General features: G+C 43.4%; 1 protein-coding gene across 1 annotated transcript in view; it reads right to left on the bottom strand.

Annotated features, from left to right (window-relative positions):
• The window catches only part of lrp3 (low density lipoprotein receptor-related protein 3), a 79,220-nt gene that overhangs the window by 21,532 nt on the left and 32,615 nt on the right, over positions 1–25,073 (bottom strand). Inside the window, exons 3-9 of the mRNA XM_045218197.1 lie at positions 23,827–24,032; positions 10,451–10,644; positions 9,928–10,128; positions 8,358–8,579; positions 6,916–7,122; positions 4,526–4,687; positions 2,289–2,392 (exon numbers count right to left, since the gene is read on the bottom strand). Of these exons, the coding sequence (XP_045074132.1) occupies positions 2,289–2,392; positions 4,526–4,687; positions 6,916–7,122; positions 8,358–8,579; positions 9,928–10,128; positions 10,451–10,644; positions 23,827–24,032 (1,296 nt within the window). The remainder of the gene's footprint in view (positions 1–2,288; positions 2,393–4,525; positions 4,688–6,915; positions 7,123–8,357; positions 8,580–9,927; positions 10,129–10,450; positions 10,645–23,826; positions 24,033–25,073) is intronic.

The raw sequence follows: 25,073 nt of genomic DNA, 5'->3' as shown, positions 1-25,073 counted from the left end.
AACTATATTGGTTGTTGGGAACATAGCCTGTGCCCGTTCTGCTACGCTTCTCACTGCCCCAGATACATTTTCACCTTTGGCATGAAGGTGGTTTGTGCCAGTGTGGATGATGATGTTGTCGGGGGTGTCAATCCTGGTCTGACTGAGTAGCTGCATTGCACTGTCAGTTGTAGGACACCAGAACTTATACACCTGGTGTCTAGGGAATCATCTTTCCTGGACTAAGAACTTCCCATTTGAATCAATAAGGATTGCAGTTGTGGGTGACTGTCTGGGTGGAGCAGACTGGGAGACTGGTATTCTGACCTGGGCTGGAGCAGACTGGGAGGCTGGTTGGCTGACCTGGGCTGGAGAAGACTGGGTGGCTGGTTGGCTGACCTGGGCTGCAGACTTAGAGGCTGATAGGTTGACCTGGGCTGGAGCACACTGTGCTGGAGCAGACTGGGAAGCAGGTAGGCTGACCTGGTCTAGAGCAGACTGGGACGCTGGTTGGCTGATCTGGACTGGAGCAGACTGGTAGGCGGGTGCAGTGTCATCAGGCTGTGTGGTGGAGGCCATGCTGGTCTCAGGTTCTGTTTGTGTTGTACCAGGCTGGTGGACATGTTCTCTAGATGCAGAGGACATATTGACTAGCTGCTGGTTGAGGGTGTCAATGTACCTCTCTCTCTGCTCTAGCTCCTTTCTTGTTGTGCTCAGATGGTCTCTGAGGTCATCATTTGTCTGACTCAGTTTGTCCATTCTGCTTTCTAATTTAGCAATAGATGCTCTGCTCTCCTCCCTGAACTGTTTCATCTCTTCTTTTAGTTTCTGGACAGTGTTGTCCTCTTGAAGCTTGTTCTCTCTGAGTTCTATGACCTCTGCTTCGACTAGAGAGAGGGTGTTGTGGAAACGTTGCATAGCAGGTGTTCTTGGTGTTATAGGCATGTCCTTGGCTTTGTCTGCTGCAGGTGAGGTAGGTAGAGGGACACTGAGGGCTTCTTGCTGGGTCACAGAGACTGTTGGGGCCTGCTTTTCTCCATCTCCCTCCTTGACTTGTTCCTCAGTTTCTGAGATGAGTTCAGCTTCTGCTTTTAGGGTAGCAAACATATTCTCAAAAGCCTGGAGGCTTGAATCATTGCCTTGTATCAATACAGTTCCATTATTATATAAGTTTACTGTTTGATACGTGTTGCTCTGGTCAGCTTCTTCAAAAATGCTGATCTGACATCCTTGGCTGATGCCTCTCTTTTTTGAGAAAGGGAAAGTGTTGCAAATAACTCTTTTCCATATGTGCCCTCGTTTGGTATTAAATATTAAATTTGTTCTTGTTTTGCAACTGGTAAGATCTGCAAACAGGCATTCATGGTTCTGTCCCATCATCAAACCTTTGAAACTTTTCTTAGCTTTCTCCGTCTGGATGCCTGGTGGGTAAACAATTTCCATAGCAACGCTGTACACAATGTTGCAATATAAGCGTTGTTTCTTGTATTATTCTTGTATTATTCTTGTGTCTTTTAGAGGACTGTTTTACTTTGATGTCCTTTGTCTTCTGTCCTTATTTTGTCTTATTTTGTCTTTCTTTTCTTCTGTTAACAAGATATTCTTTGTTAGCTAGCTAGCTTCTTCCAGGAGAGTCCCTAGCAACTGCTTAGCAACTGGTAAACAATTCAGCTAGCTAAGATAACTGTACAATTTTATGAAAAATAGTTACTTTTTCAAAAGCCTTTCTTCTTTGTTTGTTGCTTGTTTTGTCTCTTATTCAGTCTTGCAGTTTTCTTTTGTTTTTTTTCCGATGTACTTCACTCTAAAAAACGTATAAATTTCAATATTTGTAGGAGCTCATTTTTCAGCAGCTGCTGCTCTATTTGGAATTCCGGAAATTGAATAACATACTTTCCCAATGCCAATAAAGCCCCTTGAACTGAGAGTGTGAGAGAGAGAGAGAGAGACAGAGAGAGAGAGAGAGAGAGAGAGAGAGAGAGAGAGAGAGAGAGAGAGAGAGAGAGAGAGAGAGAGAGAGACAGAGAGAGAGAGAGAGAGAGAGAGAGAGAGAGAGAGAGAGAGAGAGAGAGAGAGAGAGAGAGACAGAGAGAGAGACAGAGAGAGAGAGAGAGAGAGAGAGAGAGAGAGAGAGAGAGAGAGAGAGAGAGAGAGAGAGAGAGAGAGAGAGAGAGAGAGAGAGAGAGAGAGAGAGAGAGATAGATAGATAGATAGATAGATAGATAGATAGATAGATAGATAGATAGATAGATAGTGAATGAGACAAAGACAGAGTCAGAGACACACAGAGTGAGATGAAATAATCCTACCTATAGTCTCTTGTCCGGAGGGAGTAGAGTTTGAATGCACAGCCCAGAGCTATGACCAGGAGGAGGCCACAGCCCAGAGAGCCTATCAGGGCTGCAGTGATCACCTTGAAACAATACAGGCATTCCTGGCATATCATAAAATACATCACAAAACTATATAATACTAGTTCTAGCAATGGTGTTAGATATACAAAAGTATGTGGACACCCCTTCAAATTAGTGGATTCGGCTATTTCAGCCACACCCGTTGCTGACAGCTGTATAAAATCGAGCACACAGCCATGCAATCTCCATAGACAAACATTGGCAGTAGAATGGCCTTACTGAAGAGCTCTGTGACTTTCAACTTGGCACCATCACAGGATGCCACCTTTCCAACAAGTCAGTTCTTCACATTTCTGCCCTGCTAGAGCTGCCCCAGTCAACTGTAAGTGCTGTTATTGTGAAGTGGAAACGTCTAGGAGCAACAACGGCTCAGCCGCGAAGTGGTAGGCCACACAAGCTCACAGAACGGGACCGCCGAGTGCTGAAGCGCGTAGCGCGTAATAATCGTCTGTCCTCGGTTGCAACACTGACTACCGAGTTCCAAACTGCCTCTGGAAGCAACGTCAGCACAACAACTGTTTCCATGGCCGATCACCATGCACAATGCCAAGCGTCGGCTGGAGTGGTGTAAAGCTCGCCGCCATTGGACTCTGGAGCAGTGGAAACAAGTTCTCTGGAGTGATGAATCACACTTCACCATCTGGCAGTCAGACAGACTAATCTGGGATTGGCGGATGCCAGGAGAACGCAACCTGCCCCAATGCATAGTGCCAAATTTAAGGTTTGGTGGAACTGGAATAATGGTCTGGGGCTGTTTTTCATGGTTTGGGCTAGGCCCCTTAGTTCCAGTGAAGGGAAATCTTAACGCTACAGCAGACAATGACATTCTAGACAATTATGTGCTTCCAACTTTGTGGCAACAGTTTGGGGAAGGCCCTTTCCTGTTTCAGCATGACAATGCTCACATGCACAAAGCGAGGTCCATACAGAAATTGTTTATCGAGATCGGTGTGGAAGAACTTGACTGGTCTGCACAGAGCCCTGACCTCAACCCCATCGAACACCTTTGGGATGAATTGGAACGCTGACTGCGAGCCAGGCCTAATCGCCCAACATCAGTGCCCGACCTCACTAATGCACTTGTGTCTGAATGGAAGCAAGTCCCCGCAGCAATGTTCCAACATCTAGTGGAAAGCCTTCCCAGAAGAGTGGAGGCTGTTATAGCAGCAAAGGGGGGACCAACTCCATATTAATGCCCATGATTTTGGAATGAGATGTTAGACGAGCAGGTGTCCACATACTTTTGGTCACGTAGTGTACATGTACTTCACAAGACATGGTCAGAGATATAGTTATAGTAGACCTGTGGATGCTAATGGCTGGAAAGGAGCAAAATGGAATGGCATCACCATGGAAACCATGCGTTTGATGTATCTGAATGGCATCACCATGGAAACCATGCGTTTGATGTATCTGATACCATTCCACCCAATTCCGCTCCAGCCCGTCCTCCCCAATTAAGGTGTCACCAGCCTCCTGTGCTGTAGGTGTCCAACTCTTTCCTCGGAGGGCCAAGTGGGTTTTCACTCCTCCCTTGGACTTGTTTAATGAAGTAAGGAGACTGTTTGTCTTTGGGCTTAGTTGAAAGGAAAACCCCAAAAAAACCTGCAGACACTTGGCCCTCCATGAGAATGAGTTGGACACCCCTGGTGTTGACAAGCAAATTCAATTAAAATCAAATTCTAAATCTGGACCTCCAAGCCAAGTTCCACTGCTTTTCTTTTTCATTTTCCCCTCTAATCAGGGACTGATTTAGACCTGGAACGCCAGGTGAGAGTATTTCGTTATCAGGTAGAACAGAAAACCAGCAGTACTCCGGACCTCGTAGGGTAAGATTCAGATGTAGCTTGGTAGCCAGGTGGCAGGGAGCACAGCTGGTAGAGTGCTGGGCCAGTAAGCGAAAGGTCGCTAGTTTGAATCCCGAAGCCGACAAGGTAAAAATAATATGTCGACGTGCCCTTGAGCGATGCACTTAACCCTAATTGCTCCAGGGGCACTGGACAGTGCTGACCCCACTCTCAGGGGGAGCTGGGATATGCAGGAAACACATTTCCTATTCACACGTGCGTTTATAATACACATTTGTGAAATAGGCCAGATGTGAGAACCCATCAAATGATGGTTTTCTGTACCTTCCTGGGCACAGCTGCCAAACAGTCTCTCTCATCACTACCATCCAGACAGTCCTCCTGACCATCACAGCGCCACGTCTCAAAGATACACAGGTTGGTGCCACAGTGGAAGTTACCCGGCTGGCAGTCAAAACAGTTCTTCTCATCTGAACCGTCTGGGCACTGGAATGGATGAGAGATATCTGTATATTTACAACCAAAACATAATAGAAACATTTCCATTGTGGTCCAAACATCTTTCTACTGATTGTCTTCCAAGAATGGAAAAATACCAGAGTTTTTTTCATCCTCAGTGTGTAGATTAGATTGATGGAGAATATGTTGATACAGTGTCTTCAGAAAGTATTCATACCCCTCGACTTATTCCACTTTATGTTGTGTTACAGCCTGAATTCAAAATGGATTAAATAAATCAAAAATCTCACCCATCTACACACAATACCCCATAATGACCAAGTGGAAACATGTTTTAGACATTTTTGCAAATGTATTGAAAATGAAATACAGAAATATCTCATTTACTCAAGTATTCTCACCCCTGAGTCAACACATGTTAGAATCACCTTTGGCAGCGATTACAGCTGGGAGTCTTCCTTACCCATTATTATTTTCAACATTCTTCAAGCTCTGTCAAGTTTGGTTGTTGATCATTGCTCGACAGCCATTTTCAAGTCTTGCCATAGATTTTCAAGCCGATTCAAGTCAAATCCGTAACTAAGCCACTCAGGAAACATTTAATGTTGTCTAGGTTAGCAACTCCAGTGTGTATTTGGCCTTGTGTTTTAGGTTATTGTCCTGCTGAAAGGTGAATTTGTCTCCCAGTGCCTGTAGGGAGGCAGACTGAACTAGGTTTTCCCGTAGGAGTTTGCCTGTGCTTAGCTCTTTTACCCCCTAGTCCTAAGCAAACCCATAACATGATGCCGCCACTACTATGCTTGAAAATATGAAGAGTGGTACTCAGTAATGTGTTGTGTTGGATTTGCCCCAAACATAACACTTTGTATTCAGGACATGAAGTTAATTTCTTTGCCACATTTTTTGCAGTTTTACTTTAGTGCCTTACTGCAAACAGGATGCACGTTTTGGAATATTTTTATTCTGTACAGGCTTCCTTCTTTTCACTCTGTCATTTAGGTTAGTATTGAGGAGTAACTTCAATGTTGTTGATCCATCCTCAGTTTCCTCCTATCACAGCCATTAAACTCTGTAATGGTTTTAAAGTCACCATTGGCCTCATGGTGAAATCCCTCAGTGGTTTCCTTCCTCTCTGGCAACTGAGTTAGGAAGGATGCCTGTATCTTTGTAGTGACTGGGTGTATTGATACACCATCCAAAGTGTAATTAATAACTTCACCATGCTCAAAGGGATATTCAATGTCTTTTTTTTATTTTTTACCCATCTACCAATAGGTGCCCTTCTTTGCGAGGCATTGGAAAACCTCCCTGGTCTTTGTGGTTGAATCTGTGTTTGAAAATCACTGCTCGACTGAGGGACCTTACAGATAATTGTATGTGTGGGGAACAGAGATGAGGTAGTCATTCAAAAATCATGTTAAACACAATTAATGCACAGACTCCTTGCAACTTGCAACTTAATTATGTGACTTGTTAAGGACATTTCTACTCCTGAACTTATTTAGTCTTGCCATAACAAAGGGGTTGAATACTTATTGACTCAAGACATTTCAGCTTTTCATTTTTTATTCATTTGTAAACATTTTAAAAAACATAATTCCACTTTGACATTATGGGGTATTGTGTGTAGGCCAGTGACAAAAATCTAAATTTAATCCATTTTAAATTCAGGCTGTAACACAACAAAATGTGGAAAAAGTCAAGGGGTGTGAATACTTTCTGAAGGCACTGTAGCCAAATAATAATTGGCAGTAGGGCTACATCAAGGATAACACAATAAAGTATTTGGGTTGTCTTCCAAAAATGGAAGAATTAAGCAACTAAATAGATTGTTTTCAATTCACTGTGCTCTTTTGTTAATTCCTTATGTGTAGGCCGTCATTGTAAATAAGAATTTGTTCTTAACTGACTTGCCTTAAAAAAGTTAATTCCTTATGTAACTAGTTCATGTTTTTTATTTGTGTATCTTTAGTGATTAAAGGGCCGTCTGTAAGCATTTCACTGTTTGTCTACACCTGTTGTTTACGAAGCACGTGACAAATAATTAGATTAAATTTATTAAAAGCTTGCGTGTTTCGACACAACGATCTTTATCAGAAGCATACCCAGAAAATGGACTGTAACTAGATTATTTTCAATTCATGGGTCCCTCTCCTAGATCCAGGATTTTAGCAGAACAATTTTTTTAAATCAGAATTGTACAATAGGACAATAAAGTATTAATTGATTGATTGATTGATTGATTGATACATTACCTTCTTCTGGTTGTTACATCGTTCAGAGGCAGGGTAGCAGGCCCCACTGCCCCCCTCACAGGGGTACTCCCCCTCCTGGCAAACTGGGCAGTCCTCCTCGTCGCGCCCCGTAGGGCAGTGCCAGTACCCGTCACAGCGCTGGCGCTCGGAGTAACAGCCCTGGTCCCCTCCGCACGGGTGCTCCCCCGGGAAACAGTAACCTTTCACCTACAGGGTAGAATAGTAAAGGAAAAACTGTATTGTTCTCATAAAGTGGCCTTTAACTCTGGGTCATAGGTCATAGGCTTCTGCCTGGTCAGGAAAAACTCTGGGTAATAGTCACAGGCTTCTGCCTGGTCAGGAAAAACTCTGGGTACTAGACACAGGCTTCTGCCTAGTCAGGAAAAACTCTGGGTACTAGTCACAGGCTTCTGCCTGGTCAGGAAAAACTCTGGGTACTAGTCACAGGCTTCTGCATGGTCAGGAAAAACTCTGGGTACTAGTCATAGGCTTCTGCCTGGTCAGGAAAAACTCTGGGTACTAGTCACAGGCTTCTGCCTGGTCAGGAAAAACTCTGGGTACTAGTCATAGGCTTCTGCCTGGTCAGGAAAAACTCTGGGTACTAGTCATAGGCTTCTGCCTGGTCAGGAAAAACTCTGGGTACTAGTCATAGGCTTCTGCCTGGTCAGGAAAAACTCTGGGTACTAGTTACAGGCTTCTGCCTGGTCAGGAAAAACTCTGGGTACTAGTCATAGGCTTCTGCCTGGTCAGGAAAAACTCTGGGTACTAGTCACAGGCTTCTGCCTGGTCAGGAAAAACTCTGGGTACTAGTCACGGGCTTCTGCCTGGTCAGGAAAAACTCTGGGAACTAGTCATAGGCTTCTGCCTGGTCAGGAAAAACTCTGGGTACTAGTCATAGGCTTCTGCCTGGTCAGGAAAAACTCTGGGTACTTGTCACAGGCTTCTGCCTGGTCAGGAAAAACTCTGGGTACTAGTCACAGGCTTCTGCCTGGTCAGGAAAAACTCTGGGCCATACCAATGACAATTCTAAACACAAAACACATGAAAACAAAACAGAGCACTTCATCATCAAGACAACCATTTACAGTCCAACTGTCCCAAACCTAATCTACCTGGTATGCAGCGTTGAATCCATGGCCGGGGCTATCTGGTGTTAGGGTCAGGCTCAGGGTTAGGGTTAGGGTCAGGGTTAAGGTTAGGGTTAACCTACCTGGTATGTAGCGTTGAATCCATGCCCAGGGCTGCGTGGTGTTAGGGTTAGGGTTAAGGTCAAGATCAGCGTCAAGGTCAAGGTCAGGGTTAAGGTCAAGGTAAGGGTTAGCATACCTGGTATGTAGCGTTGAATCCATGGCCAGGGCTGCGTGGTGTTAGGGTTAGGGTTAAGGTCAAGATCAGCGTCAAGGTCAAGGTCAGGGTTAAGGTCAAGGTAAGGGTTAGCATACCTGGTATGTAGCGTTGAATCCATGCCCAGGGCTGCGTGGCTGGGCCAGGTACAGTAGACTCATCTGTCCTCTACTGGACTCTAATAGGGCTGGTCTCCTGTTGTTATGATGAGACAGGGCCTGCAGGAGGCGCTCTGCTCTCTGGACCAGCCCATCATAGACATGGAGGGAGTCCGCCGGTCCTAACCCCAGGTCCAGCTGCAACAGGATGGGCTTCGGGTCCTAGGAGGAGGAGGAGAGTTAGATTCATCAATTAGTCGACCGACAGCATCCGTATGAAAATCCAAAATAACTAATTTAAGTGATTTTCCATTGCTGGACAGCCAGTTAAATAAACAAGCTTCTGTTTTGATTGAGCTTTTTCCCCTCTGCTATAGATCAGTTAGCATGTGTTCAGCTCTTTAACCCTGCTATAGATCAGTTAGCATGTGTTCAGCTCTTTAACCCTGCTATAGATCAGTTAGCATGTGTTCAGCTCTTTAACCCAGCTATAGATCAGTTAGCATGTGTTCAGATCTTTAACCCTGCTATAGATCAGTTAGCATGTGTTCAGCTCTTTAACTCTGCTATAGATCAGTTAGCATGTGTTCAGCTCTTTAACCCAGCTATAGATCAGTTAGCATGTGTTCAGCTCTTTAACCCTGCTATAGATCAGTTAGCATGTGTTCAGCTCTTTAACCCTGCTATAGATCAGTTAGCATGTGTTCAGCTCTTTAACTCTGCTATAGATCAGTTAGCATGTGTTCAGCTCTTTAACCCTGCTATAGACCAGTTAGCATGTGTTCATCTCTTTAACCCTGATATAGATCAGTTAGCATGTGTTCAGCTCTTTAACTCTGCTATAGATCAGTTAGCATGTGTTCAGCTCTTTAACTCTGCTATAGATCAGTTAGCATGTGTTCAGCTCTTTAACTCTGCTATAGATCAGTTAGCATGTGTTCAGCTCTTTAACTCTGCTATAGATCAGTTAGCATGTGTTCAGCTCTTTAACCCTGCTATAGATCAGTTAGCATGTGTTCAGCTCTTTAACCCTGCTATAGATCAGTTAGCATGTGTTCAGCTCTTTAACCCTGTTATAGATCAGTTAGCATGTGTTCAGCTCTTTAACCCTGTTATAGATCAGTTAGCATGTGTTCAGATCTTTAACTCTGCTATAGATCAGTTAGCATGTGTTCAGCTCTTTAACCCTGTTATAGATCAGTTAGCATGTGTTCAGCTCTTTAACCCTGCTATAGATCAGTTAGCATGTGTTCAGCTCTTTAACCCTGCTATAGATCAGTTAGCATGTGTTCAGCTCTTTAACCCTGCTATAGATCAGTTAGCATGTGTTCAGCTCTTTAACCCTGCTATAGATCAGTTAGCATGTGTTCAGCTCTTTAACCCTGTTATAGATCAGTTAGCATGTGTCTGGTATGCATGCACACGTCTTACTATATTTTGCCAGGAAAACGATTATTTATTAATCTATTTATTTAGAAAAATACAAACTACAATGAATTGATTGATCGGCCCTAGCACCCATCAGCTAATGGATTGTGTGAAATCTTGAAGGTGTTGAACTCCTCCCTACCCGAGTGTCCAGTAGCCAGGAGCACCTCAGCTCCCCCACAGCGCTGCGGTTGGAGCGGAAGAAGTCTGGGGAGGCGAATGTTCCGTAGAAGTTCCCCAGGCGTTTCCCGCAGGCCGTGTCGGGGCACCCGGCCTCGTCCGAGCCGTCGGGGCAGTCCCGGGCTCCGTTGCAGCGCAGCGAGGGGGGCAGGCAGCGGGTGGACTGGAGGAGAAGAAGAATACAACTTTATTGTTCCTTATTATTGTATCTGGGAACGGAAATCCCCCAGACACACACACACACACACACACACACACACACACACACACACACACTCACACTCACACTCACACTCACTCACACACTCACACACTCACACACTCACACACTCACACACACACTCACACACACACACACCCACACACACACACCCCCGAGAGGTAGGAACCAATGGGTCAGCCCAGTGTAGCACATTGTTCCTATCAGAGTTTTTTTTCCTCCCCTCTAGTTGCTGGCCGGCTTCTCTAACCTCTAGGCTCCCTACCTGGGCCTGGGTACAGGGGGCGGTGCCGGGGGGGCAGAGGGAGGCGCGGGGAGGGGTGGGAGGGGGTACACAGCTCCGTTCGTCAGTAGCGTCACCACACTCATCCAGGCCGTTACAGCGCCATGCCCGGGGAAGACATTTACCGTTACCACACAGGAACTCATCACTCTGACAGCTGGACTGGCCCAGACGACCTGGGGGAACGGACACAATGACAGACACAGAGACGTTAACACTACTGATACGTCAACAGACACATTACTGACATAACTACAAACTACAGACAGGAGCTCATCACTCTGACAGCGGGACTGGCCCAACCACCTGGAGGGAGAGACACACTGCTGACACATTATTACAGGCACATTATCACAGACACATTATTACAGACACATTATTACAGGCACATTATCACAGACACATTATTACAGACACATTATTACAGGCACATTATCACAGACACATTATTACAGACACATTATTACAGGCACATTATCACAGACACATTATTACAGACACATTATTACAGGCACATTATCACAGACACATTATTACAGACACATTATTACAGGCACATTATCACAGACACATTATTACAGACACATTATTACAGGCACATTATCACAGACACATTATTACAGACACATTATTACAGGCACATTATCACAGACACATTACCACAGACACATTATTACAGGCACATTATCACAGACACATTATCACATACACATTATTACAGGCACATTATCACAGACACATTATTACAGGCACATTATCACAGACACATTATTACAGACACATTATTACAGGCACATTATCACAGACACATTACCACAGACACATTATTACAGGCACATTATCACAGACACATTATCACATACACATTATTACAGGCACATTATCACAGACACATTATTACAGGCACATTATCACAGACACATTATTACAGACACATCAACAACACTGACATAACTACAGACACAACACAGACACATCAATAACACTGACATACCTACAGACACAACACAGACAGATCAATAACACTGACATAACTACAGCCAGCCAACTAGAGTGGAGGAAATAAGAGACGGCACCACAACATGTACAGACAGACAGGTCATCACCTCAGGCATTAAAGGGAAAAGATAAACGTCACTAAAACCACAAGAATATCAAGTGGCATCATCATCACCCCTTTGGACTACTTGAAGAGTTCAAGAGGAACAGATTTTCAGAGCCCTAAACACTAGAGTTTAGAAAGCTCTTTGGAAGTAAAACGTTTTTCAGAGCCCTAAACACTAGAGTGTAGAAAGCTCTTTGGAAGTAAAACGTTTTTCAGAGCCCTAAACACTAGAGTTTAGAAAGCTCTTTGGAAGTAAAACGTGTTTCAGAGCCCTAAACACTAGAGTGTAGAAAGCTCTTTGGAAGTAAAATTGCCTTCCCATGTCAGAGCTAGAGTACACATCACCTAATACGGCCAAACATGGATTATGTATTTTAGGAAAAATATTCCACTGTCACCAAGGCTGAACATAAAATAGGAGAACGTGAAAGGCTGTGAAACTTCAGACAAATCACCCAACAAACCAACCAACAACAAACTACCCCCAACAACAAACCACCCAACAACAAACCACCCAACAACAAACTACCCCCAACAAACTACCCCAACAACAAACCACCCAACAACAAACCACCCAATAACAAACTACCCCAACAACAAACCACCCAACAACAAACCACCCCCAACAACAAACCACCCAACAACAAACCACCCCAACAACAAACCACCCAACAACAAACCACCCAACAACAAACCACCCCAACAACAAACCACCCAACAACAAACCACCCCAACAACAAACCACCCCAACAACAAACCACCCAACAACAAACCACCCAACAACAAACCACCCAACAACAAACCACCCCAACAACAAACCACCCAACAACAAACCACCCCAACAACAAACCACCCAACAACAAACCACCCCAACAACAAACCACCCAACAACAAACCACCCAACAACAAACTACCCCCAACAAACTACCCCAACAACAAACCACCCAACAACAAACCACCCAACAACAAACCACCCCAACAACAAACCACCCAACAACAAACTACCCCAACAACAAACCACCCAACAACAAACCACCCAACAACAAACTACCCCCAACAACAAACCACCCAACAACAAACCACCCAACAACAAACCACCCCCAACAAACTACCCCAACAACAAACCACCCAACAACAAACCACCCAACAACAAACCACCCAACAACAAACCACCCCAACAACAAACCACCCAACAACAAACTACCCCCAACAAACTACCCCAACAACAAACCAACCTACAACAAACCACCCAACAACAAACCACCCCAACAACAAACCACCCAACAACAAACTACCCCCAACAAACTACCCCAACAACAAACCACCCAACAACAAACCACCCAACAACAAACTACCCCAACAACAAACCACCCAACAACAAACCACCCAACAACAAACTACCCCCAACAAACTACCCCAACAACAAACCACCCAACAACAAACCACCCAACAACAAACCACCCAACAACAAACCACCCAACAACAAACCACCCAACAACAAACTACCCCCAACAACAAACTACCCCCAACAACAAACCACCCAACAACAAACCACCCAACAACAAACTACCCCCAACAACAAACTACCCAACAACAAACTACCCCCAACAACAAACCACCCAACAACAAACCACCCAACAACAAACTACCCCCAACAAACTACCCCCAACAACAAACCACCCAACAACAAACCACCCAACAACAAACTACCCCCAACAAACCACCCAACAACAAACTACCCCCAACAACAAACTACCCCAACAACAAACCACCCAACAACAAACCACCCAACAACAAACTACCCCCAACAAACCACCCAACAACAAACTACCCCCAACAAACCACCCATCAACAAACCACCCAACAACAAACCACCCAACAACAAACCACACATCAACAAACCACCCAACAACAAACCACCCAACAACAAACTACCCCAACAACAAACCACCCAACAACAAACCACCCAACAACAAACTACCCCCAACAACAAACCACCCAACAACAAACCACCCAACAACAAACTACCCCCAACAAACCACCCAATCAACAAACCACCCATCAACAAACCACCCATCAACAAACCACCCAACAACAAACCACCCAACAACAAACCACCCAACAACAAACCACCCATCAACAAACCACCCAACAACAAACCACCCAACAACAAACCACCCAACAACAAACCACCCAACAACAAACTACCCAACAACAAACCACCCATCAACAAACCACCCAACAACAAACCACCCCCAACAACAAACTACCCAACAACAAACCACCCAACAACAAACCACCCCCAACAACAAACTACCCAACTACCCAAGAATTGGTCAGTAAAGACGTAAAAGAGTTGAAAGCGAGTCTTCAAATGAGTGACGAAAAAGCTTTGGTAATGGAGAAAGAAAACAAAGAATTAAAAGTGACAGTCTCTAAAATGGAAACGGACGTTAGGGAACTAAAAAAGGAGAACAACCTTCTGAGAGAAGCCTTACTAGACATCCAAACTAGATCGATGAGGGAAAATCTAGTACTTACGGGTATTCAGGAAAAAGAGGGAGAAATAACAGAGAATATTATGAAGGACTTCCTGCATACAGCGCTACAAATCCCACTCGAGGCTGTCGATAAAATCCAACTCGAACGTGTACACCATTTCGGAAAAAGAGGACAGAAATATGAGCGCCCAATCGTTGCCAAATTTGCTTCTTTTTTTTAAAGATAAAGCTATGGTGAAAAGCCTAGGAAAAAGACTTGCTGGCACGAAAATAGGCATGAATGATCAGTTCCCGAGGGAGATTGTAGAAAGGCGCAAAGTTCTGTATCCAATCTTCAAGGAAAACAGATTAAAAGGGAAACGTGTTGCACTCGTGGTGGATAAACTATATATTGACAACCAAATGTTCAGAGACACAAAGACTACTCCATGGCTATTCTAAAAGTTGTAATAGAGGAGTCGAATATTGGAGCACCCGATACTAGCAATGATAGGGATTGTAATATTAAATAATATTTATAGTAAGTATAGTATTTTATAAAAGGATAAAACGACATAACAAGCTGAATAATACATCTTTAAACACAAATAATTAGAACATGGCTTTTTTGGCGGGAGGTTGTTGTTTTGGCGGATGGTTGTTGTGGTTGGTCCTGTGTTCCCTCTGGCGTCCTTTCTCCCTTGCGGCAGATGTGGATGCGGGTGCGTAATGGGATAATGGTTGCATAGCCGACAGGGGGTCTATGAGCAGGGGTAGTGAGAGAGAGCATTCAATGTTGTGTAGATGAGGGATATACATGTTTAAATATAGTATACATCTAATCTTTATTGTCCTATCATGATGGGAAGATCCCCAACCCTATAACCTGGACACCCACCTGAGCGACCCATGCACCAAAGAGAAGTTCCCATCTCTTTTATGGACCTGCTGTGAGTATGCAGCCTAAACAGAGAAATAAATAGCGGTCAGAGACCTACTTGAGCAGCACCGCCCCCTCAAGATTCTGAGCAAGCCTGGCAGGGTTGGTCCTACAAAGCCAGAGCCCCCTGATGGGAGAGCATAATATACAAGGAAATTCTCAAAGCTGCTAATGAGAACCTTGATGACCTTTTACCTAGCCGGTGGGGATTCCGGTGGGGTACCCCCACCCAGGTAGTGGCAGTGCTGGCAACACTGGCTGCAGTAACCCATGGGGAGGGGGTCACACTCGGACAATCAGAGAGGGGGTTTATCATTGTGGCCCAGGTGGCACAAAATAATCAAAGGTCTGACCGCACGGAGATGCTTGGGAAAATGGTTACAACAGGGGATCAGAGTGTTTGTGTCTCAGGTGAAGAGGGTGGATCTGATCTCCATCACCTAGGACTTTACATAGATTAAGTAGATTAATCAAATCTCACATTGTTATCAATTTCTGCTCAATCTGCATGCTTTCTCAATCAGCTGTAAATGTATGTGCACTCGTAAATCAGGTCCTTTCTTGAGTTGGGCTCTGGGATATAACAGCCGTTGAGTATCTGATTTTATGGTGGATTGTGGAGGAGGGGGGTTGAGTGTGTTGGAGTATGTGAGTATGTGCGTGTGTGCTTGTCTGGCATCTGTTGTGGGGGAGTGGGGATGTTGGGGGGGAGGGGGGGGGGTATGGGATGGACCACGGGAATTATTTGCTCGGATAATAATTGCTTGTCAATGAATTAAATGTAATACAATGGCAATCCGGGTTATATGTTAGAATCCTACGCGTGAACTGCCGACATTATTACGCATATTAATTGATAATGATGGAAAATAGGATATGCATAATTTTTTTAAAATAGTTATATAGATATATATATAGAGGTGAAACCATTGGAAATGCTTTTGGCGGTTAATCTGCTTATGTTTTGTGGGTGGCACTGTGTGCTGTTTTCGATGGATGGGTCCTGGCCTCTCGGGGCCTTAGGGATACGGAGGGACGTGGGTGGGATGCTGATCACTGGGATGACGGCTTAACTTGGGATGGGGAGGGGCTTTAGCGGGGGAATTAGTGGAGAACAATTGAAGGGTTACTCCGTAGCAATGCAAATATCACGGTACAGCTATATGGACACTCAATCATTACGGTATTTTTTATTGGTAAATTTACAAACATATATAATGATAAATAGACTTGAAACTTGTATCTCATTATGGTGTATGGTGAAATAAGTATAGCCAGTTATAATTGTAATGGCTTAGCAGATAATAACAAAAGAAGAACAATATTTACATGGCTCAAAGAGAAGGAATATAATATCTATTGTATACAGGAAACTCATTCAACAATTCGAGATGAAGTAGCGTGGAAAAAAGATTTTTTTTGGGGGGGGAAATATACTTCTCCCATGGGCAAAGAAATTCAAAAGGGGTGATGATATTAATTAATAGTAATTTCGATCCTAATGTGCAAATTGTCCAAATAGATACGCAAGGTAGATGGATTATTTTAAATATGTTATTGGACCATAAACAGATATGGCTCATTAACCTTTACGGACCAAATAATGATGATCCACAATTCTTTGACAATATATATAATAAATGATCAACCCTGCATGCAATTCAAGACAATATTATTATGGTGGGGGATTATAATACTGTTTTAAATAGCTCAATGGACCGTAAAGGAAATCACACCACAAACAATCACCCACATGCTCTTAAGGAAATTGTGAATGTCATGGATACATTAGAACTAGTAGATATATGGAGGCTTAAATATCCTGATCTAATGAGATATACATGGCGGAGACTCAATCAAGCAAGTCGTCTTGACTTCTTTCGTATCTCATTCTCGTTGGCACCAAAAGTAAAAAAAAGTGTTGATAGGGGACAGAATGCGGTCGGACCATCATATAATAGGCATATACATTACTCTTACTGAATTTCCACATGGGCGAGGATATTGGAAATTTAATCAAAGCCTATTGGATGATAATTTATTTATAATTAGAACAAAGGAATTTATAACTGACTTTTTCCAACATAACATAGGTACAGCGAATCCCCTTATTGTATGGGACACCTTTAAATGTGCCTTTAGAGGCCATGCAATTCAGTACTCATCTCGAAAACAAAAGCAATTTAGGTCAAGAGTTTATACTAATAAAGGAAATAGAAAGTCTAACAGAACAGATAGATGGCAATAAAAACTGTAACATAGAGGCTCAGAATAAAGGAAAAACAAAAAGAAATGGAGAAACTTATTCAAGAAAGATCAAGTGTAATATATTATAAAAATAAAGCAAACTGGATGGAATATGGGGAAAAATGCACAAAATTATTTTCAATCTTCAACATAGGAATGCTACCAAAAAGAACTTAATGAAACTGGTTACAATTGACGGAGTCACCCATAATTCACCAAATGATATTTTGAAGGAAGAAACAAAGTACTTTAAGCATACAGTGGGGAAAAACCACCAATTGTGCAAGTTCTACCTTAAAAATATGAGAGAGGCCTGTAATTTTAATCATAGGTACACGTCAACTATGACAGACAAATATGGGAAATGCTCCAGGCATTTATATATAAACCCCAGAAAATCACATTGTAGGATATTTAATGAATTTATTTGCAAATTATGGTGGAAAATAAGTATTTGCTCACCTACAAACAAGCAAGATTTCTGGCTCTCACAGACCTGTAACTTCTTCTTTAAGAGGCTCCTCTGTCCTCCACTCGTTACCTGTATTAATGGCACCTGTTTGAACTTGTTATCAGTATAAAAGACACCTGTCCACAACCTCAAACAGTCACACTCCAAACTCCACTATGGCCAAGACCAAAGAGCTGTCAAAGGACACCAGAAACAAAATTGTAGAACTGCACCAGGCTGGGAAGACTGAATCTGCAATAGGTAAGCAGCTTGGTTTGAAGAAATCAACTGTGGGAGCAATTATTAGGAAATGGAAGACATACAAGACCACTGATAATCTCCCTCGATCTGGGGCTCCATGCAAGATCTCACCCCGTGGGGTCAAAATGATCACAAGAACGGTGAGCAAAAATCCCAGAACCACACGGGGGGACCTAGTGAATGACCTGCAGAGAGCTGGGACCAAAGTAACAAAGCCTACCATCAGTAACACACTACGCCGCCAGGGACTCAAATCCTGCAGTGCCAGACGTGTCCCCCTGCTTAAGCCAGTACATGTCCAGGCCCGTCTGAAGTTTGCTAGAGTGCATTTGGATGATCCAGAAGAGGATTGGGAGAATGTCATATGGTCAGATGAAACCAAAATAGAACTTTTTGGTAAAAACTCAACTCGTCGTGTTTGGAGGACAAAGAATGCTGAGTTGCATCCAAAGAACACCATACCTACTGTGAAGCATGGGGGTGGAAACATCATGCTTTGGGGCTGTTTTTCTGCAAAGGGACCAGGACGACTGATCCGTGTAAAGGAAAGAATGAATGGGGCCATGTATTGTGAGATTTTGAGTGAAAACCTCCTTCCATCAGCAAGGGCATTGAAGATGAAACGTGGCTGGGTCTTTCAGCATGACAATGATCCCAAACACACCGCCCGGGCAACGAAGGAGTGGCTTCGTAAGAAGCATTTCAAGGTCCTGGAGTGGCCTAGTCAGTCTCCAGATCTCAACCCCATAGAAAATCTTTGGAGGGAGTTGAAAGTCTGTGTTGCCCAGCGACAGCCCCAAAACATCACTGCTCTAGAGGAGATCTGCATGGAGGAATGGGCCAAAATACCAGCAACAGTGTGTGAAAACCTTGTGAAGAATTACAGAAAACGTTTGACCTGTGTCATTGCCAACAAAGGGTATATAACAAAGTATTGAGAAACTTTTGTTATTGACCAAATACTTATTTTCCACCATAATTTGCAAATAAATTCATAAAAAATCCTACAATGTGATTTTCTGGATTTTCTTTGCTCATTTTGTCTGTCATAGTTGACGTGTACCTATGATGCAAATTACAGGCCTCTCTCATCTTTTTAAGTGGGAGAACTTGCACAATTGGTGGCTGACTAAATACTTTTACTTGGTTAAATTCAAATATACTAATTGACAAAAAACCTTTATTTTTTGACAGAATGTTTAAAAAAGGTATAATCTTCGTAAATGATATCATCGGTAGGACTGGTGGAGTTATGTCGCACATGCAGCTAACAAAAACATATGGAAATGTCTGCTCTACCCAAAATTACAACCAAATAATTGCAGCATTACCGCAAAAGTGGAAGAGGAAAGTGGAAGGGGGAGAAAGTAAGGAAATTGTCTGTCGGCCTTTCATTAAAGAACATAATTGGTTAAGGAAAACTGTGATAAATAAAAAAGTATATCAGTTTCATTTAAGGACCAAAGGATTGACAGCCGTCCCATATAGATTGCAAAATAGTTGGGAAGAGATTTTTGACGTACCGATCCCATGGCATAGTGTTTATGAATTGATACGCAAAACGACACCGGATTCAAAAATGTGAATCTTTCAATTTATATTATTATATAATATTCTTGCTACCAATAGAATGTTATTTATATGGGGGATACAATCTTCCCAGCTCTGCAGATTTTGCTGTGAAGAGACAGAATCATTAGATCATTTGTTTTGGTTCTGTCCATTTGTAGCTTGTTTTTGGACACAGGTCCAGGAATGGCTAAAGGATTGCAATATTTACCTGGAGCTAACCTTGCAGATAGCATTACTGGGTGATCTGAAAAGTCATAGTCAATCGATCAATAATATAATAATACTTTTAGCAAAAAAAATATTTTTAATTCACAATCTGTAGAAGCAAATGAGAATAGAAAGGTTCAGAACTTTTGTAAAACATCACAGTACGGTTGAAATATATATGGCAAATAGAAATCCTATATGGATGGTGTTAAGAGATAGATGGGAGGTATTGAATAGAGTTGAAGGATGGGACTAATAACAAATAACAACAAATAGTAACAAAGATAGCTAATAATGTAAGCATACTGTGTCCATCATAAGTATATAGGTTGTATGTTGGGAGCTTTTGGGAAAGAGCACAGTTAGAAAGATATGGCATATAGAAGCAAACCGGATGGACATCATGAAAATGTTCAGAGAGGTTGAGAGTACAAGAAGTTCAGGAGCAAAAAAAAAATTATATATATATAATATAATTATTGTAAAATTAACTGTGTCCATAAGGTGTAGATAGTAAGTATAAGCTGGAAGTAGAGGCCTGGGCATTGTTGTTCACTAATTTACCCCAAGTAGGGAAAGGATGGTGGGGTTGAAAAGTAATAAAGGGGAGTATATATACAGTCATGGCCAAAATTGTTGGCACCCCTGAAATTTTTCCAGAAAATGAAGTATTTCTCACAGAAAAGTATTGAAATTACACATGTTTTGCTATGCACATGTTTATTTCCTTTGTGTGTATTGGAATAACACAAAAAAAACAGGAAAAAAGCAAATTTGACATAATTTCACACAAAACTCAAAAAATGGGCCGGACAAAATGATTGGCACCCTTAACTTAATATTTAGTTGCACACCCTTTGGAAAAAATAACTGAAATCAGTCGCTTCCTATAACCATCAATAAGCTTCTTACACCTCTCACCCGGAATTTTGGACCACTCTTCTTTTGCAAACTGCTCCAGGTCTCTCATATTGGATGGGTGCCTTTTCCCAACAGCAATTTTAAGATCTCTCCACAGGTGTTCAATGGGATTAAGATCTGGACTCATTGCTGGCCACTTCAGAACTCTCCAGCGCTTTGTTGCCATCCATTTCTGGGTGCTTTTTGAAGTATGTTTGGGGTCATTGTCCTGCTGGAAGACCCATGATCTCGGACGCAAACCCAGCTTTCTGACACTGGGCCCTACATTGCGACCCAAAATCCTTTGGTAATCCTCAGATTTCATGATGCCTTGCACAAAGTCAAGGCACCCAGTGCCAGAGGCAGCAAAACAACCCCAAAACATCTTTGAACCTCCACCATATTTGACTGTAGGTACTGTGTTCTTTTCTTTGAAGGCTTCATTACATTTTCGGTAAACAGTAGAACGATGTGCTTTACCAAAAGCTCTATCTTGGTCTCATCTGTCCATAAGACGTTCTCCCAGAAGGAATTTGGCTTACTCATGTACATTTTGGCAAACTGTAGTCTTGCTTTTTTATGTCTCTGTGTCAGCAGTGGGGTCCTCCTGGGTCTCCTGCCATAGCGTTTCATTTCATTCAAATTTCGACGTATAGTTCGCGCTGACACTGATGCACCCTGAGCCTGCAGGACAGCTTGAATTTCTTTGGAACTTGTTTGGGGCTGCTTATCCACCATCCGGACTATCCTGCGTTGCAACCTTTCATCAATTTTTCTCTTCCGTCCACGTCCAGGGAGATTAGCTACAGTGCCATGGGTTGCAAACTTCTTGATCATGTTGCGCACTGTGGACAAAGGAACATCTAGATCTCTGGAGATGGACTTGTAACCTTGAGATTATTGATATTTTTCCACAATTTTGGTTCTCAAGTCCTCAGACAGTTCTCTTTTCCTCTTTCTGTTCTCCATGCTTAGTGTGGCACACACAGAAACACAATGCAAAGACTGAGTCAACTTCTCTCCTTTTTATCTGCTTTCAGGTGTGATTTTTAGATTGCCCACACCTGTTACTTGCCCCAGGTGAGTTTAAAGGAGCATCACATGCTTGGAACAAACTTATTTATCCACAATTTTGAAAGGGTGCCAATAACTTTGTCCGGCCCATTTTTTTAGTTTTGTGTGAAATTATGTCAAATTTGCTTTTTTCCTGTTTTTTTGTGTTATTCCAATACACACAAAGGAAATAAACATGTGCATAGCAAAACATGTGTAATTTCAATACTTTTCTGTGAGAAATACTTCATTTTCTGGAAAAATTTCAGGGGTGCCAACAATTTTGGCCATGACTGTATATAAAAAAAAACATTTTTTTTATTTTTATTTCACCTTTATTTAACCAGGTAAGCCAGTTGAGAACAGGTTCTCATTTACAACTGCGACCTGGCCAAGATAAAGCAAAGCAGTGCAATAAAAACAACACAGAGTTACATATGGGGTAAAAAACATAAAGTCAAAAATACAACAGAAAATATATATACAGTGTGTGCAAATGTAGCAAGTTATGGAGGTAAGGCAATAAATAGGCTATAGTGCAGAATAATTACAATAGTATTAACACTGGAATGCTAGATGTGCAAGAGATTATGTGCAAATAGAGATACTGGGGTGCAAAAGAGCAAAATAAATAACAATATAGGGATGAGGTAGTTGGGTGGGCTAATTTCAGATGGGCTGTGTACAGGTGCAGTGATCGGTAAGGTGCTCTGACAACTGATGCTTAAAGTTATTGAGGGAGATAAGAGTCTCCAGCTTCAGAGATTTTTGCAATTCGTTCCAGTCATTGGCAGCAGAGAACTGGAAGGAATGGCGGCCAAAGGAGGTGTTGGCTTTGGGAATGACCAGTGAGATATACCTGCTGGAGCGCAGACTACGGGTGGGTGCTGCTATGGTGACCAATGAGCTAAGATAAGGCGGGGATTTGCCTAGCAGTGATTTATAGATGGCCTGGAGCCAGTGGGTTTGACGACGAACATGTAGTGAGGACCAGCCAACAAGAGCGTACAGGTCACAGTGGTGGGTAGTGTATGGGTCTTTGGAGACAAAACGGATGGCACTGTGATAGACTACATCCAATTTGCTGAGTAGAGTGTTGGAGGCTATTTTGTAAATGACATCGCCGAAGTCAAGGATCGGTAGGATAGTCAGTTTTACGAGGGCATGTTTGGCAGCATGAGTGAAGGAGGCTTTGTTGCGAAATAGGAAGCCGATTCTAGATTTAACTTTGGATTGGAGATTCTTTATGTGAGTCTGGAAGTTGAGTTTACAGTCTAACCAGACACCTAGGTATTTGTAGTTGTCCACATACTCTAGGTCAGACCCGTCGAGAGTGGTGATTCTAGTCGGGTGGGCGGGTGCCAGCAGCGTTCGATTGAAAAGCATGCATTTAGTTTTACTAGTGTTTAAGAGCAGTTGGAGGCTACTGAAGGATTGTTGTATGGCATTGAAGCTCGTTTGGAGGTTTGTTAACACAGTGTCCAATGAAGGGCCAGATGTATACAAAATGGTGTCGTCTGCGTAGAGGTGGATCTGAGAGTCACCAGCAGCAAGAGCGACATCATTGATATACACGGAGAAAAGTGTCGGCCCAAGAATTGAACCCTGTGGCACCCCCATAGAGACTGCCATAGGTCCAGACAACAGGCATGGGCGATTGGAAGTGATGCAGACAATTACATTGATAGAAGATACAATCTATCTGCAATATTAAGCTGATCTACCCCCCAAAAAAAAAAAAAAAAAACACCCAACAAAAATAACCCCAAACAACAAACTACCTGTGGTGTTTTTGGGGAAAGTGCGACTCTCATCAATGTCTTCTGCCAATACAGCTCAATGTCAGACAGCTTTACTAACGCACTCAATTGCTGCTTATTGATTTGTAACACGCTGTCCTGGGGTAAAATAGGACAAGCTTTGCAAAGTGCTCCTTTCCTCTCCTCTCCTCTTGTGATGAGGTGGTGTTGAAGAAGTCAGGCGCAGGAGGGTAAATCACAGAACAACAGGCTTTAATCCGCAAAATACAGGTTTTACGCAGAAATGCGTCAAACACACTCCAGGGCACAAAACAGGCGCACTCTCTTCCCTCCCACTTTATTAATTCATTTAACTTGTATTTATCCAGGAAGTCTCTCTCACCTCTGATATAAGACAGCCTGAACCCTTGAGCCAGTCCCGAGCTGTTGGCCTGGGAGTGGAAGTGGAGCCAGACTCTTCCCCTGGAGGAGATGAAAGGAGGGGGGAGGAGGGAGCCACACACCCGGTACTCCTCTCTCCAGGTGGGGCCTAGGAGCAGCCAGTCCCCCTGGCACTGACCTGACTCCTCCAGGTCAAAGTTAGGGAAGCTAGGGGGAGGATACAGGGAGACAGAGGAGGGACGTGGGTTAGACAAGGGTTAGGGAAACATGGTCACAGATACAGGGAGACAGAGGAGGGACGTGGGTTAGACAAGGGTTAGGGAAACATGGTCACAGATACAGGGAGACAGAGGAGGGACGTGGGTTAGACAAGGGTTAGGGAAACATGGTCACAGATACAGGGAGACAGAGGAGGGACGTGGGTTAGACAAGGGTTAGGGAAACATGGTCACAGATACAGGGAGACAGAGGAGGGACGTGGGTTAGACAAGGGTTAGGGAAACATGGTCACAGATACAGGGAGACAGAGGAGGGACGTGGGTTAGACAAGGGTTAGGGAAACATGGTCACAGATACAGGGAGACAGAGGAGGGACGTGGGTTAGACAAGGGTTAGGGAAACATGGTCACAGATACAGGGAGACAGAGGAGGGACGTGGGTTAGACAAGGGTTAGGGAAACATGGTCACAGATACAGAGAGACAGAGGAGGGACGTGGGTTAGACAAGGGTTAGGGAAACATGGTCACAGATACAGGGAGACAGAGGAGGGACGTGGGTTAGACAAGGGTTAGGGAAACATGGTCACAGATACAGGGAGACAGAGGAGGGACGTGGGTTAGACAAGGGTTAGGGAAACATGGTCACAGATACAGGGAGACAGAGGAGGGACGTGGGTTAGACAAGGGTTAGGGAAACGTGGTCACAGATACAGGGAGACAGAGGAGGGACGTGGGTTAGACAAGGGTTAGGGAAACATGGTCACAGATACTTAACCCCTATACACACGCTAGATGATCTGATTGGACTAGTGAGGAAAGAGGGAAGTGTTTAAGGAGTCAGCAGGAAGTTTACTTACGGGAGGAGGAAACAGGAAGCACTGACAAAAGCATTACATCATCCCTGATGGCTCAGCTACTCTAGCGAGTGCATGAATTGAATGAATGAGGGTGTGTGTGTGCGCGTGTGTGTGTGTTATCACCCAGCAATATGCTGAGATCATTGCTAAGTGGTAGAGAGAAGCAGAAGCG

This window comes from Coregonus clupeaformis, unplaced genomic scaffold, assembly GCF_020615455.1.
Source record: "Coregonus clupeaformis isolate EN_2021a unplaced genomic scaffold, ASM2061545v1 scaf1433, whole genome shotgun sequence".
In the NCBI taxonomy this organism is placed as follows: Eukaryota; Metazoa; Chordata; class Actinopteri; order Salmoniformes; family Salmonidae; genus Coregonus; species Coregonus clupeaformis.
The sequence above is the reverse complement of the archived record's forward strand: the minus strand, read 5'-3'. Positions and strand labels throughout refer to the sequence as shown.